Source organism: Hemiscyllium ocellatum, chromosome 8, assembly GCF_020745735.1.
Source record: "Hemiscyllium ocellatum isolate sHemOce1 chromosome 8, sHemOce1.pat.X.cur, whole genome shotgun sequence".
NCBI lineage: Eukaryota > Metazoa > Chordata > Chondrichthyes > Orectolobiformes > Hemiscylliidae > Hemiscyllium > Hemiscyllium ocellatum.
The window spans coordinates 68,514,627-68,531,976 of record NC_083408.1 but is presented as its reverse complement, the minus strand read 5'-3'; the positions used below and the strand labels follow the sequence as shown (position 1 = coordinate 68,531,976).

Genomic DNA, 17,350 nt, shown 5'->3' with positions numbered 1-17,350 from the left:
TCCTGAGGTGTGGGGACCAAAACTGGACACAGTACTCCAAATGGGGCCTAACCAGAGCTTTATAAAGTCTCAGTAGCACAACGGTGCTTTTATATTCCAACCCTCTTGAGATAAATGTCAACATTGCATTTGCTTCCTTAATCACGGACTCGACCTGCATGCCTACCTTTAGAGAATCCTCGACTAGCACTCCCAGATCCCTTTGTACTTTGGCTTTACGAATTTTCTCACCGTTTAGAAAGTAGTCCATGCTTGTATTCTTTTTGCCAAAGTGCAAGACCTCGCATTTGCTCACATTGAATTCCATCAGCCATTTCCTGGACCGCTCTCCCAAACTGTCTAGATCCTTCTGCAGCCTCCCCACATCCTCAGTACTACCTGCCTGTCCACCTAACTTCGTATCTTCAGCAAACTTCGCTAGAATGCCCCCACTCCCTTCATTCAGATCAATAATATATAATGTGAACAGCTGCGGCCCCGACACTGAACCCTGCGGGACATCGCTTGTCACCGGCTGCCATTCTGAAAAAGAACCTTTTATCCCAACTCTCTGCCTTCTGTCAGACAGACAATCCTCAATCCATACCAGTAACTCACCGCGAACACCATGGGCCCTCACCTTGCTCAGCAGCCTCCTGTGTGGCACTTTATCAAAGGCCTTTTGAAAGTCTAGATAGACCACATTCACTGGGTTTCACCTGGTCTAACCTACTTGTCACCTCTTCAAAGAATTCCAACAGGTTTGTCAGGCATGACCTCCCCTTACTAAATCCATGTTGACTTGTTCGAATCCGACCCTGCTCTTCCAAGAATTTAAAAACCTCCTCCTTAATGATGGATTCTAGAGTTTTACCAACAACCGAGGTTAGGCTAATTTGGCCTATAATTTTCCATCTTTTGTCTTGATCCTTTGTTGAACAAGGGGGTTACAACAGCGATCTTCCAATCATTCTGGACTTTCCCTGACTCCAGTGACTTTTGAAAGATCTCAACTAATGCCTCCGCTATTTCCTCAGCCACCTCACTCAGAACTCAGATATATCCCATCGGGGCCAGGAGATTTATCAATTTTAAGACCTTTTTAGCTATTTATCTATTAAAATGACACCTAAAATCCAAATAAGGTTAGCTTTGGTTTTGGTTCTCAACCTTTTTTTCAAATGGTGGTTTTTCTTTGCATTGTGGGTAATATGAAGGTATAAACATGATATTGTGAAGTAGTTTAAAATTTTGTTTTTTTTTTATTTAATTGCCATGAAAACCAGGTCACTGCATTAAATTTGATTATTCAAAGGACTACATACTGTTTAGTTTGTAGTAATGCTTGACTGTGACTGAGAACCACGGTGTATTCAATTACTGCAATCGATGCCAGTGTGAAATTGAAAAACAAGTATTGTCATGCCTACAAAATGTGTTCTCAACCAAATAATTCCCTTTTGGGGAAAAAAGCAGCTTTATGACAAATGTATCTTTTAAAAACACTTGTCAAGTTAACTCGTTTTGATTTCTGTTTCTCATCTAGGAAATGAAAATTGTTTAACTAAGAAATATACTATTGAGTACAAAAACGGACGTTGCTGTGAAAGCTCAGCAGGTCTGGCAGCATCTGTGAAGAGAAATCAAAGTTAATGTTTTGGATCTGGTGACCCTTTCTCAGAGCCTGGACCCAAAGCGCTATATCAGATTTCTCCTCTCTGATGCTGGCAGACCAGCTGAGCTTTTCGAACACCATCTTTTTTTTTATGAATTCCAGAATCTGCAATTCTTTCACTTTTTATATACTATTAAGTAGTTTTGTGATTGCTGTTTTAACAAAGTTATTTTGAGATCATGAACGTAATGTGCTTTATCTTTGTGAATTTAGATCTTAACATATTCTAGTCAGTAAGGTTTTAAGATCAGTAATTGTTAAAGATATTTATTGTCTGTGTCAGGACAATTTCCTCCCTTGTTAGTTCTGGACTTGTCGTGCCTGATGGAAATAACTTTTTTAACCAGATATGGTAATATTCAAATGCCTGTCTTATTACCTACATTATTAAATATGTTCATTTTCCCTTGTTTGGGTTTTCTAAATATCCTGAGATATTGGTTTGTCATCTCCTAATGAAATTTTATCTGATTCGTATTTTATCTTGCCTATTGGACTTTAGCACATTTCAGCATCCAAAATTGTCATTTTTATTCTTGGTTTAGGCAAAATTCTTACTCAAAATACACAGTGACAAATAGTCATATCTACTGAGGAGCAGAGCACAAACAAACACCCACAAACCAGTTAAAAATCAGCAAAAATAAATCTGGGTGGGATTTGTAGAAAGGCCTGGCACCAAGAAAATACTCCTCCAGTTCTGTTTCGAAAATTTTGCGGCTTGACGTGTTGATTCTTTGAAAAAGTGTAATGAAAGTTGTACTGTGGTACACATCCAATGTAGAGTGAAGTAGCTGTTAAGTAGGATACCCAAACTCTGGACTTGACATTTTGGAGTCACAAGCATCTTTAGCAAGCAAGGCTTCCTTTTAAATCCATGCAGTTTTTTGAAAATGAGTGCAATCCTTGCTCCACCCAAAAAGACTCCGATCTGCAGTTCAAGCATCAAAGTGGAGTTGTACTGGTGAAAAGTTTGGGAAGCACTAGTTAAGAGTCATGAATAGCTTTTTTTCTCTCTGCCCCTTTCAGAGCCTTGGCTCGAGTCATCGAGATGTACAACAGGGAAACAGACCCTTCGGTCTATGCCGATCAGATATCCCAACCCAATCTAGTCCCACCTGCCAGCACCTGGCCTGTATCCCTCCAAACCCTTCCTATTCATATTCCCATCCAAATGCCTTTTAAATGTTGTAATTGTACCAGCCTCCATCACTTCCTCTGGCAGGTCATTCCATACACATACTGCCCTCTGTGTGGAAAAAGTTTGTTCAAGGAGCAAAATTCCAAAATCAGAATAGCTGCACTAAGTAGTTGAAGCAATTATTGTTGAGTTCCCTGTCAATGCTGCTTTGCTAATTTTCGTAAAACAACTTTTAGCATGAATGTAAAGCAATGAATAAACTCATGACTGTGTCATTCTGGCACATGTTCACTCTTATCCATTCTATCAAAACTTGTTTGATTCCTGTCCATCTTTGTTTCTGTCTGTTTTTAAATTTTGTTGCTCCCTCTATCCTCCTGGCTCTTGTCTGCTTTGCAGGTGTGTGTGAACCCAAATGCTTTGGTTTAGGTATGTGAGCTAGATGCCAAATATCCCACCACCTCGTGTGCACAAAGCACTACCACCTAGCACCCTTTGGTCACCTAAACCTCCCAGGAAATACTGATATGAACTACCAGTGCATTTGTGCAAGACTCCAGCTGCTTGCTCACCACCACCCTCTCATCTTCCCCTAGCATTTCCCTTTGAATGCTACAACCCATTGTAATTTTCATTTAATATCTGGATTGTTACTTTGTTTCTAAACTGTGTTCCCGCTCTAAAAAGAGGCAACATTTCTCACTTTGAGTTATCATCTTTTAATGTGAGATCACTGAAGTCTGGAAGTCCGTCACTTGATTTGTTTGTCTTTGCCTAGAAGCTTGGGCAAGCTGTAAATCAGAAACTTTAGTTTGTGGGTAGTTGTGAGGATGCCTGTATATGATAGTTAACTGTATAGGTAAATTTAATCATAGAACTATTTTCTTGTTACACAAAAACACCTTTCAAACTGAAGTGGAGTTCAATAATTTTCAATAGGTGATTTTAATTTAGTTACCTTTTTTAAAGTAGCCTTTCTAATTGGTTACTTGAACATGGCTTTGAACAAATAACAATAGTTAAATTGTTTGGCCAGGTATTTTCACAATTCTACTCCAAATGTAATAATATAAGCTGTAGTACATTTCAAATGCAACATTTAATATAGAGTATTGTATTCCAAATGTGTGTATTAGCAGCAGACTACTGATTGGTTCCAACTTTCTATGAATGTCAAATTGAACTGGCCAGGAGTAGTCTATTTGGACTTAAAGCAATACATACGGAGGTTGAAAGGAATACTAAAGGAGGCAAACAATATCACTATTTGTCTGTGGTACTGAGTAAATCAAACAGCAATGGAGATTATTTAAAATTCAACTAAGGATTAATTTGATACATAAACGTAGGAACTTGAAAAAAGGTTTCTGATGCGATTCCATTGTGTGCTAAAGCAAGGATATTCAAGGAAATTGAGAAAAATACATGAGAGGTTATTGTTACGACACAGGATAAATTTGAAGCAGGAACACAGCAAGGATCTAACCTGTGCATGTAGTCTGTGAAAATTCAAGAGTCCAAGATCAAATCAAAGTAAAAATTAACAACTTTATTTCATAAAGTATAATAGAGAATAATTAACTGACAACTATTTACAACTCCTCCTTCCTCTAATCTATTACCTTCTCCCTATACAATACTAGTCCAATTTTTAAACCCCCGATTTTAAGATTTACAAAACAAGACTTATCTCAAAACCAGGCAGCTTTCGGTTCTGCTCTGATTTCCTGTTGACTTTTTCTTCTTGGGGTTTCTGCTTCACATGTTACTGATACAGGTACCTTTTTTTTTAAGAGCTATTTTTTGGGCAGTCCTTTTACATGCTGGTGGCTTGGCAGTGGTCCTCGCAACTTTCAATTTTTCCTGGTCTTCTGCCCCCCCACCCCACCAAAGCATTGGATTGTGTCATTGATTTTTAAGATTGTCAACATGCTGAATTTGCATTTGATCAGAATTTGGTATTTTCGGGGTATAATGTAAACTGGCCGAATTTTAATTTGCTTGTCTCTCAGAAAAGATAACACTGGTTGAGTTGCTGAACCAAGCGTTACATTGTAAAATCTCCAGCACTCGGTGTGTTTGCCAAATCCTTCACACTCTTAAAGGTACAGTACATTTGTACACCTTGATAACACTATCAATTACTGCAAGACTACCCTCATTTTAAAAAAAATCATTTTTCTAAGTAACAGCTGGGGACAAGAAATATTGTTGTGCTTTTAATATACTCATGAACAGACTTTTATAATCTCCCACTGGTGTGCTTGAAAGTGGGGTGCTCAAATGGAGATGGTGGACTTCTTACCTGCCCCACCCATCAATTGTGGAAATTGAGCTGTTTTAGCTGAGCCAGTTGATCTTTAGTAAGGGGGAAAGGCTTCTCCTTCTGGAATCCACTAGACAAACCTCTCATGCAAATGTTTAAATACTGTCTGTCCAGTCAGAAGACTTCAGCCAAACCTAAGATGAGAGGACCTGATCATAGAACTGTTGGTCTTGGCTGTCGTTGCTGTAATGGCATATTAATAAGGATATGCCTTGTGCAATAATGATCAAAAGAAGGGCTACATTGAAACAGAGTTTGCTTAGTAAAGGCCAAAGAAGGCAGAGAGCTCACTCAATGATAATGAGAACTGGAATTGCCACGAGGGCAGAATTTGCAGTTATGAAGTAAATCCAGAATGCTCAAGTAAAAAGGAGCTATGATATCATATTAATGAGTGCAATTCAAATAAGCCTTTTTTTTGTGTAAAGGTGATGAAAGATCAACAGTGCATCACCATATATACTGGTAAGCTGCATATTATTCCATTATGAATAGGGAATATGCAATAGCAAATGCAGTAACATGCCTATTCTTATGAGATATCCAAGTGGATGAATGAAATGCCATGTCCATTTAAGGGCAAGTTCAGTGGTGTAGCAAGATATAGTAAGCAACCAACATTTAACTGATTTAAGATCTGGTTTTGTAAACTGGATTGGAAGCTGTTTTTCAAGTAATTAACTTTCGAGTAGCTACAGTGATGTTTTTGAGGACAGTTATGAAGGCATAATCGCCGTGGAAGCACAAATCTGCATCAATATATTGCCAGATAGGGTCCGTTCCTTTATACTCTTAAAATTGGAGGTTTAAGTGGAACTAAAGAATCTAATGACAATTGGTGCATTAATGAAAACTTAGTGCAGTGATTGGATAATGAATCTGTAATGATTTCCAAGTTTGACAGATTTCCAGACCTTGACAAAATTTTCTTGTTTCTTCTGTCTTAAATCTATGACCCCTTTATTCTGAAATTACTCTGTGGTTTAGATTTTCCCACAAATGGGAAACAATCTTTTTGCATCTAACCTGTCAAGTCCTCTAGGAATCGTGTACATTTCAATAAGGTTCCCCCTCCATGCTGTCATGAATACAAGCCAAATCTACTCTACTAATAAGACAGTCCCTCCCTACTTGCTATCAGCCTAATGAACCTCCTATGGACTGTCTCCAATATCCGTATAATCTTGCCTTTTGAGGTGCACAAAAAAGTTCAGTATTTCGGCTGTGATCCGACTAATGCCATATATAGCTTTATGAAGATCTCCCTACTTTAACTTCCATTCCCTTTTGAAATAAAGGCCAACATTCTATATGCCTTCCTGCTGAACTTGGATGCTAGCTTTTTGTGATTTGTGGACAAGGACTCCCAGATACCTCTGTTCTATAGCTTTCGGCATGTATTTCCTATTAAATAATATTAGCTCCTCTCTCCTTGTAAAGTGCATAACCTCACATTTCCTCATATGCACCATCTGCCAACTGTTTGTCCATGCGCTTAATTTGTCTATAACCCTCTAGAGACTGTCTCATCAGTTATTTCCATCATGTGTTGGACTGGGATAAGCAAAGTGAGAAGTCGCATAACACCAGGTTCTAGTCCAACGGGTTTATTTGCAATCACGTGCTGTCAGATCGCTGCTCCTTTGCCAGGTGAACCCTATGAAGAAACAGTGCCTCTAAAAGCTTGTGATTTTAAGTTAAACCTATTTGACTACAACCTGGAATCATGTGACTTCTATCTTGCTTTCCCACTAGGCCAAATAAGCTTTATTAGTTTGAAAGGTCAGGCCTGGAGGCTAATTGGAAGCTGAGTCATGATAAAGGTTTGTATGCTCAGTGACCCTGGGAAGGGCATTGTGTTTAAACAGCACAAGTTGGCTATTAATGAGATCAGTACCTGGGAATTTATTCTGAAGTCTGGAATAGACCCTATGATCAATGAGATGGCAGAGAGAGAAGAACCAGAATTTAAGTATTTTTTAATTATCTTTTCTCATGAGACCAGTTTGGCCACTGATGACACAAGATGGAGATTTGAAAGCTCCCAGCTGAATTTTCTATACCAGCTTTCAGAAACTTTGAAAATCTGAGTTGAACGTATTGCTGCCTTTATCTGGTTGAACTGAAAAGGTGACCCTGATCAGTTCTGGAAAAGTAATCAAGGTATCCACATCCATGCCTGTGAAACAATGTTGAATGAAAACCATTTAGGTGGCCAGATCTATTATTTTAGTGTGTGTCTATCTTTTACATAAATAGGAGCTGAGACAAACATTAATCTGTTAACTTTAGCACAGAAAATAAAGTAGCTTTATTTTAGAAATAAAGCCTTTATGTTTGAGATACAGTATAAATGTCTAGAATTAATTACTCACGAAGTGAAGGATTGATTATCCAAAAGTCTAGTTAGGAACTATTTGGGATTTTCAGTTTAATTTTACTGTGGTGCAAATACATTACATTGGTAGGCTGATTTTTTTTTTCGGTTCAGCTGCATCTGTCATAACAACATCTTGCCAATTTTTGACTGAAAATAATGACTTTGCTGTCTCCCAGTATTTGTTTGGAAAACACCTTTTTTTTTGCTCCTTGAATACTAAGATGTTAAACTAATTTTCTGATAACCCAACCAGAATGAGAGTTGGGAGAACTGATGGTGCGATAGAGCTGCACTCATGTACATTTGGAACAAATTGTTCTTGAATTCTGAAGAGTCGACGTGCCCAGTATGCTGTCGTACTCAACATGTATTAGGGGATATCATAACCAAACTGTTTAGTACAGTTGTCATTGCAGATCTCCAAATATTGTATCTCTGCCTATGAGTTATGAAAACACATCTATGAAAAAGCATAGCGAATGCAGGAGGTTGGGTAATTAGGGTAGAAAATTGGTTGGATGACATAGCTCCTATCTTTGACAATTGGAGAAAAGAATTCACACAACTATATGCCTATCTATATGATTTTGTTTCCCATGTAGGTTGTTCACCTGTAATGAGCATTGAGATCAACATGTGTAAAATGGAGATTAATGTTTGTTTATGGTTCCTTTTTTGAAATTGATTTTGCTTGATAGTTTGAAGTATGCTATCAGTTTTTCAGGCTCACAGCAGCCAAACTGGTAGTCTGGAATGGGAACAATATAAATGAGAACTAATAGTGCATCATATTTAATTCTTTAGATGTTTTTAATTTTAAATATTTACCAATAATTCATCTTTTAATCAAATTTTAATAGGGAGCTTTACTGCAGCTATTTACGCATATTCTGACCTGAAAATGTATATTTTTGCAGTCCTGTCGAGCTTTAAAGAGGCCAGTTTAGTTTCATTCCGAAATTCCAGTTTCTGAAGCCATAGTAGCTGTTGCGATGAGAGGATTCAAATATTATTTGTACATTTATTTCATACCCTCAAGTTTTTTTTTTCCAGTTTATCATGGAATACATAATGTGCCTGTCGTCCTTTTTAGAAAGAGGTGATTTATTTCAGAATTGATGAAATATTGGACATTTGTGACCAAGGAGCTACGTGAATTTTCTCCTTTTGTTGAAGCTGTCCTGTGTTGCCAGGATTTTCTATTCTTTTGCCAACAATCTGACGTTGGCACTTTTTTCCTGAGGGTTTACTATTTAGAGTCTCCAGGGTACATGAGTTCATAAGATCTAGCTTAAGTAAATATTGTCAGCTGTGAGCATAATACTATGGAAGCTAGATATGTGAAAGAGTGAATGTGGAAATGAAGAACAGGTCAGGCAACATCCATGGAGAGATGAATTGATGTTTTCAAATTGGGGCTTAATATTTGAAAGTACTGCAAAACAGGCAGGGTCAAGGACCTTGCACCTGATTTATCATTTCTGAGTTAAAATATTATCTACTTGGGGAATGCCCATTTTAAAATAGTCATTCACCGGTACGGTCTGTTTACAAGTAAAGGATTTAAAGGTAGTATGTTGATGTGCCGAGTGAGGTATAAGGGTAGCATTAAAGTTCCAATTGAGATGGTGTAACTGGAGATACTTTGGTTTTATGAATTTCACTATCACCACTCTAAATAGTATGGGGATTCCCTTTTTAAAAATGAACAAAATGTACCAAAGAATGATAAAACACCAGGTTATTGTCCAAAAGGTTTATTTGGAGGCACTAGCTTTCAAAGCACCACTACTTTGGGTGGTTGTGGAGCAGAATCATGCGACGCAGAATTTATAACAGGATTGTAGTGTCATAAAATGTAATATTAAACAAATTTATCTTGATTCTAAAAGATGAAAGACTCATGTTAATTTTGATTCCTTAATATGTAAATCCCAGAACTTTTTTTAAAGTTACATTCTCAGGGTAGCTTTTAACAACAGTTGCCATCTCGGCTTAAGTTATGCATTGAAGGTATGAAGTTAGTCTGTCTGTGTCCCAATGTTAGGTCAGACTGATTCTAGTTCTAAAGTGGGATTTAGAGAATTTTTTACATGGATTTACGCAGTTTTTTTGAGCAAAATAAAACGTAATTCTGCAAGTGCAAATTCACCTCCCAAACTTGTGTGTGTGCATGTGCACCAGGGAGCCTGAGTGAGTGTGTAATGGGGTATGTGTGGGGGTGTTTGTGTGAGCATATATGAGAGGGTGTGTAAGTGTAAAGTGCAGTGTGGTCACCTGTAGTGTGACATGAATGCAAGGTCCCTGTTAAGGCCATTCCCATGGGTATCAAACTTGGCTATCAGTCTCTGCTCGGCCACCTTTTTGTATTGTTGCCTGTCCCGAAGTCCACCTTGGAGGATGGTCACCAGAAGCAGTCCAGGAGATTTAGCCCCAGACCTGAGGTATTCCCTGACTGGAAGGAACATTCCTAGATGGTGATTTTTGTCATGTCCATCCATTAGTTTCCACAGCCTCTGCTTGGTTTTGCCAAGGTACTATACCTCGGCATCCTTGTCTGCAGCGTATGAGAGACACAACGGTGGCAGAGTGACAGACTACCTGTCACGAAATGGTGGGTGGTGACCTCAAGTGTAATGGTGGTACCAACGTTGACACTCTGACACATCTTGCAGTATCTGCCATGACAGGATTGTATGGTGCTGTCCTGAAGGCCAGGCAGTTTGCTGCAAACAATTATCTGTTTGAGGTTCAGTGGTTTAAAGACAAAGAAGTGGAGGTGCAGGGAAGGTCATGGTGAGGTGCTCCTCCTCAATAATGTATTGCAGATTGCAAAGAACATAGGGTACCTTTTCACTACCCAGTACTTCCCGGGAGCCAAAAAACTACGCTATCAGTTGCAGCTCATGTCAGTATCTTGAGGTCATTATGGTTTCAAAATTGGCGGTTGATGAGTAGAGCATTGTACCTTGTTCTTATGAGGGATCCTTGAGTATTTCAAATGTTCGTCACGTTCCTCATCTGAACAGATCCTGTGTATGCATAGGGGTTGGCTGTTTTACTATGTTTAGGGTGGAAGCCTGATGAAGAAGCAACGCTTCGAAAGTTAATGCTTTCAAATAAACTGCATGCAATTCTGGTCTCCTTCCTATCAGAAAGATGTTGTGAAACTTGAAAGGGTTCAGAAAAGATTTACAAAGATGTTGCCAGGGTTGGAGGATTTGAGCTTCAGGGGGAGGCTGAACAGGCTGGGGCTGTTTTCCCTGGAGTGTCGGAGACTGAGGGGTGACCTTCAAGGTTTACAAAATTGAGGGGCACGGATAGGAAAAATAGACCAAGTCTTTCCCCTCTCACCCTATGCCCTCTAGTTCTGGACTCCTCAACCCCAGGGTAACGATATAACAGACCTAAGGGGCAACTTTTTCATGCAGAGGGTGGTACGTGTATGGAATGAGCTACCAGAGGAAGTGGTGGAGGCTGGTATAATTGCAATATTTAAGAGGCATTTGGATGGGTATATGAATAGGAAGGGTTTGGAGGGATATGGGCCAGGTGCTGGCAGGTGGGACTAGATTGGGTTGGGCTATCTGGTCGACATGGACAGGTTAGACCAAAGGGCCTGTTTCCATGCTGTACATCTGACTAAACTGTTGGACTATAATCTGGTGTTGTGATTTTTAACTTTGACCACCCCAATCCAACACGAGCACCTCCAAATCAAAAAATAATAGGATATTTTGGTATAGGAAAAGATGTGCAATTGAATGAACTGATATACTGAAACAAAGAAAGGAGACAACTAAGAAATAATTCCAAATTTAAAAAGGTGCCTGTAACTGGTTATGGGGTCAGTAAATGGATTAATAACAACCTGCGCCCACAAACAAAATATATTAGCTTTTTATGAAAAGATTTACAAGGATGTTGTCAGGGTTGGAGGATTTGAGCTATAGGGAGAGGTTGAACAAGCTGGGGCTGTTTTCACTGCGCGTCAGAGGCTGAGGGATGACCTTATAAAGGTTTACAAAATTGAGGGGCATGGATAGGGTAAATAGGCAAAGTCTTTTCCATGGGGTCAGGGAATCCAGAACTAGGGGGCATAGGTTTAGGATGAGAGGGGAAAGATGAGACCTACGGGGTAACTTTTTCAGAGGGTGGTACGGGTATGGAATGAGCTGCCAGAGGAAATGGTGGAGGCTGGTACAATTGCAACATTTAAGAGGCATTTGGATGGGTATATGAATAGGAAGGGTTTGGATGGATATGGGCTAAGTGCTGGCAGGTGGGACTAGATTGGGTTGGGATATCTGGTCAGTGTGGATGGGTTGGACCAAAGGGTCAGTTTCCATGCTGTACATCTATGACTCTATGACCCCAGACTGAGATGATCTGGCGAGAGACCAACAACTTTTTATTTTTAAAACAGACTGTGAACCTAGTGAGAGAGTAAAGCTGCTGTTTGAGTAACTAGCAAACTTAACTATACAAGATTAGAACAATAATACAATCTAGAATACATGTGCTAACATCCAGAATTAACAGATGATAAATATGGGTACTAGTGATCAAAACACCAAGTGCACGTCAACTAACAAATGAAATGGAGACTGATCTGACAGTTTTTTTTCTATGTCTCTCTCTCCAACCCAATGTTATAACACAAAATGTCAACAAATCTCATTTAAGCTTCATGTTTGTAAATTTTTACCCTGAAATATGTTCTCAAAAGCTTTTCCATATACTGCATCCACTGTTTCTCTCTAGTTGCTCATTCTCCTTTGCTATACCTCTGCTCCCTTGATTGCAAAGCTGCATTCCAGTACTTATTTCGGGATGCAATTTCAGCTTGTCTGCAGCTTCTGCCCAGTCTCCCCAGTACCTGATCAGGTTACCTGAGACCCCTGTGGGAAGCTAGAGAAGTGATTGCTGGGCCACTTGCTGAGATATTTGTATCATCAATCGTCACAGGTGAGGTGCCAGAAGACGGGAGCTTGGCAAACGTGGTGTCATTGTTTAAGAAGAGTGGTAAAGACGAGCCAGGGACTATAAACCAGTGAGCCTGACCTCTGTGGTGGGCAAGTTGTTGGAGAGAATCCTGAGGGACAGGATGTACATGTATTTGGAAAGGCAAGGATTGATTATGGATAGTCAACAAGGTTTTGTGTGTGGGAAATCATGTCTCAAACTTGATTGAGGTTTTTGAAGACCTAACAAAGAAGATTAAGGGCAGAGCAGTAAATTTGATCTATATGGACTTCAGTAAGGCGTTCGACAAGGTTCCCCATGGGAGACTGATTAGCAAGGTTAGGTCTCATGGAATACCGGGAGAACTAGCCATTTGGATACAGAACTGGCTCAAAGGTAGAAGACAGAGGGTGGTGATGGAGGGTTGTTTTTCAGACTGGAGGCCTGTCAGCAGTGGAGTGCCACAAGGATCGGTGCTGGGTCCTCAACTTTTTGTCATTACTTAAATGATTTGGATGTGATGTAAGTGGCACAGTTAGTAAGTTTGCAGATGACAAAGTTGGAGGTGTATTGGACAGTGAAGAGGGTTACCTCAGATTACAACAGGATCTGGACCACATGGGCCAATGGGCTGAGAAGTGGCAGATGGAGTTTAATTCAGATAAATGTGAGGTGCTGCATTTTGGGAAAGCAAATCTTAACAGGATATGTCCACTTAATGCTAAGGTCCTAGGGAGTGTTGCTGAACAAAGAGACCTTGGACTGCAGGTTGATAGCTCCTTGAAAGTGGAGTTGCAGGTAGATAGTATAATGAAGAAGGTATTTGGTATGCTTTCCTCTTATTGGTCAGAGTATTGAGTACAGGAGTTGGGAGGTCATGTTGTGGCTGTACAGGACATTGGGTTAGTGCACTGTTGGAGTAGTGCATGCAATTCTGGTCTCCTTCCTAGTGGATAGATGTTGTGAAACTTGAAAGGGTTCAGAAAAGATTTACAAGGATGCTGTCGGGGTTGGAGGACCTGAGCTACAGGGAGAGGCTGAACAGGCTGGGGTTGTTTTCCCTGAAGCGTCAGAGGCTGAGGAGGGTGAGCTTATAGAGGTTTACAAAATTGAGCATGGATTGGGTAAATAGACAAAGTCTTTTCCCTAGGATTGGGAGTCCAGAACTACAGCAAATAAGTTTAGGGTGAGGGGGGGGAAAGATATGAAAGAGACCTACAGGGCAACGTTTTCACGTGGAGGGTGGTAAATGTATGGAATGGGCTGCCAGAGGAATTGGTGGAGGCTAGTACAGTTGCAACATTTGAGGCATTTAGATGGGTATATGAATAGGAAGGGTTTGGAGGGATATGGGCTGGGTACTGGCAGGTGGGATTAGATTGGGTTGGGATATCTAATCAACATGGCCGGGTTGGACCGAAGGGTCTGTTTCCGTGCTTACATCTCTATGATTCTCAGTAAATGATTGCTAATTTGCTCTTTGTGTATCATTTAAGAAGGCCATGAAGGTGGTACCGAGTAAAGATGTGTGCATAGGAATAACATGGCTTCAGACTCTGTTGAATATTCGTTTGACCCAACTCTATCTATAAGCTGAGGAGCAATTTTGCATGATTTTCAAGCTTCTCCTAAACTCTGTAGAACATGTGGATTTTTTGGAATATCAGTGAATTCTGCTGGTGAGCAATAGATTTATGATCTGTTTCCTAGGTTATACAATGTTAAGATATAGAAACCACAAAATTTGGGTCTCAATGCAAAATTGTTACTGGATTAAAACTTCAAGTCATTTATGTACATGTTTGAAACTGACTTTTGGTAAGTTTGCAAATTTTAGGCTTTGACACTGCACTGCTTTCAATGAATAACTGTTGTTAAATATGTTTTCTAGTTCTCTCAGGCCAGACACACCACAGCCCTCTGAAGCGTTCAGTATCTCTTACCCCACCAATCAATGTGCCAAACCAGCCTCTAGGTCATGGATGGATGTCCCATGAAGACCTGCGAGCAAGGGGACCTCAGTGTATCCCATCAGATCATGCTCCCCTCTCCCCACAGAGCAGTGTTGCTTCCTCGGGTAGTGGTGGAAGTGAGCATCTTGAAGATCAAGCAGTGACACGTAATACATTCCAAGAGGAGGGCAGTGGCATGAAAGGTGGGTAATTGTTAGAATGATGTTGACTGAAGAATATACATTTCCGAACAGGTTGTGCAAAACGTGGAGTGGAGAGTCTGTTAATCAATACTACAGTGGATTTTGATAGTTCCGCTTTTTACTGAAGTGTTGACTTTGTTCGAAACTTCAAGGATTACGTAACTCTGGATTCAGGCACCAGATTTTAATGTAAGAGTCTAGAGTTTAATCAAAATAAGGAGACTTTTGTAAGGAAAACAAATGAGTGAATTAGTGAAAACTTGCACCACAAAGCAATTTGTTTTCATTGTTATTAATAGTTACTAATAGTTTTTGATTCTTCAACATGTAATGTGTCATATTATGCTCCATTGAATAGGGAAGAAAAGGAGGTTGTAATAATAGCCAAATAACTTTTGGATAACTTCAAAATGTGTGGTGCATTTGTTAGATAGCAAGTGGATTCAGTGTCAATAGGCAATTAATCTAGAAAATAAGCACTGTGATATATATACAATGGTATGTCTGTCTTATTGAATGTAAGGTCTCATAGAAGTTGCAGATAAGAAAGGTTTCTATTTTTTAAAAAATCTAAATATTTGTATTGATATGCACAGCTGTTGAATAAGGATTTGTCTCGCGCATTTTAAGACACCCTAACTGCTGCTGATGAGTAGTAGAACAACTGTAAATTCATCTTCCTGGTTGTTAGTTAATAGTATCCTTCCCTTTTGGAATGAAAAAGATGCATTTGATTTCAGTATCCATATTTGGTTGGCCAAAATTAAAGTTTTAAGATCAGCTCAGTGTCATGTCTAGACTCTATACAATGCTACGCTTGTGTCTTTCAAAAGAACAGTTATGAGTAGAGATTCCAACTTTTAGTGACTGAAAATAAATTGAGATCACAATAATGCTTTTCTTTAGCTGACCAACCTGGCTGTTGTCTCAACTAGTGTTCATGTCAAAATAACTATTCTCTAGTCAAATGACATGACCTTGTTATCCAACACAGCTGTTTGTGGTATGTGATCTTTCAGGAACTTTCTTGTCACTGTGTACTGCTTTCTCTCCTGGCAAATCAGTATATTGATAGCTCAGGACGATTAGCTTCAGATGGTTACTAAGTGATAAAATATACCCAGTTAAAAGTCACCACACAATGTTGATGAGTTGGGTAGCTGAATGCGTTGTAAATTGCAATAAATCTTTTCTTGTTTTTCAAAAAAAAGTTGTAGCAGCCGAGACTAAAATTGTCCAAACAAAAGTTTCTGAAACAGACTTTCCAATTTTAAAATATTGGAAGATGACATTGAAAGAACTTTGACAGAGGAAAAAATTTGTTTTTGTAGAACATTTGTCACAGAATGAATTTGAAAGTGCATGCGGTTAATTTGTTTGCAATGAATGATTGTTCAATCTTCAGGAGGGTTCAAATGTTGTAGAAAAATAAGCAGACATTCTTGCCAGGTTTGGTATATTTTACAGTCAAGGCTAATAATGTCACCAAGTGTTTCAGGTAAAAACTAGACTAATTCTTTTAGGCTTGTTCAGAAAAGATACATGTATAATGACTTGAATCTTTCTCTCTAACTTGTAAATGTTAAAAATAGCTATGATTGAATTGTGACAGTGCAATCCTCCAGAAGGCAACAGTACGCCTTATAATCTGGCATGGTTATATGGAGGATCTTGGTTGTTATCTTTTATATATAGCATCACTGACTTCTGGTATGTTCACGTTCTGGTTGGTCACTGGATAACTTTAAACTGTTGAAACATTATTTTCTTGACTAGTTAGCTATGTAGCGCCCTGTGGCAGGCATATTTAAGGAAAGTTGGGATGAGGTTTATGTTGTCATCTTCTGGTGATTTAAAGATGTATGGTAGTGATCCAGCTTTAAGATTTGGAGAGCAAAATTCCATTTTAAGATTTCTTGTGCAGTAGGAGTTGTTCAAAAGCTCAAGATCGCAGGCTGTTGCCATAAGTACTTGACTGAGAAAGGAAAACCAATAATCGTTTTATTGAGTGAACTAAATCAATTCTGACCGAGAGAGTAAGACAGGAAAACAGATTGGTGAGAAGTGAAATCTTTTCAGTGAAAATAAATTCTTATGTGATAAAGCGCCATCTAAATGCATCTGAAAATGCCTCCAATGCAAGTAATTACTTTAAAGTACAGTCAATGTTATACAGTGTGAGTAGGATTAAAAACTGGTTCCAAAATGCACATGTCTGCATAGGGACATATTTAAATAGATAAAATCATACTGGCGCTTGTCTGCCAGGTTGCAAAAAAGTGACTAAGGAATCCTGTTGTGAAAACTTGGAGCTGTCTTTTGGTGGCACATCTCTCCCACTTGCTGGTACATCCACCCCCACCTTCTGCACCACCTCCAGCTGTTACAGAATGTATAAAATCCCAATTAGATCAAGGTGACCAATTTTCCTGACTGACAAAATGAATCTGCACCATGTTTCTTCATTAACAGGAAGTAACTTATAACTCTTTTGACACTAGCTTAATCAAATAACAAAAAAAATCCCATTCCACTTAAACTATAACCCTTTTTTAAAAAACCACAAATATGTACATACTCATTTAAACAGACAGATATAAATGCAAAGAAAACATGAGCGAGATTATGCAATCAGCCCATTGAGCCCATTCTGTCATTTCAACATGATCCTTTCTCTTAGCATAGAACCTTCGCTGCCTCTTTTCCGGCTCTCTTCACCCCCCCCGCCC

General features: G+C 39.2%; 1 protein-coding gene across 7 annotated transcripts in view; it reads left to right on the top strand.

The window, feature by feature from the left end:
* samd4a (sterile alpha motif domain containing 4A) overlaps positions 1-17,350 on the top strand; it is a 177,093-nt gene that overhangs the window by 83,111 nt on the left and 76,632 nt on the right. For 6 of the 7 annotated variants that reach the window (XM_060829141.1, XM_060829143.1, XM_060829140.1 and 3 more), the window contains one exon: positions 14,358-14,621. The exons of the other annotated variant lie outside the window; for it this stretch is intronic. In XM_060829141.1, the coding sequence (XP_060685124.1) occupies positions 14,358-14,621 (264 nt within the window). The remainder of the gene's footprint in view (positions 1-14,357; positions 14,622-17,350) is intronic. 7 annotated transcript variants of the gene reach the window in all.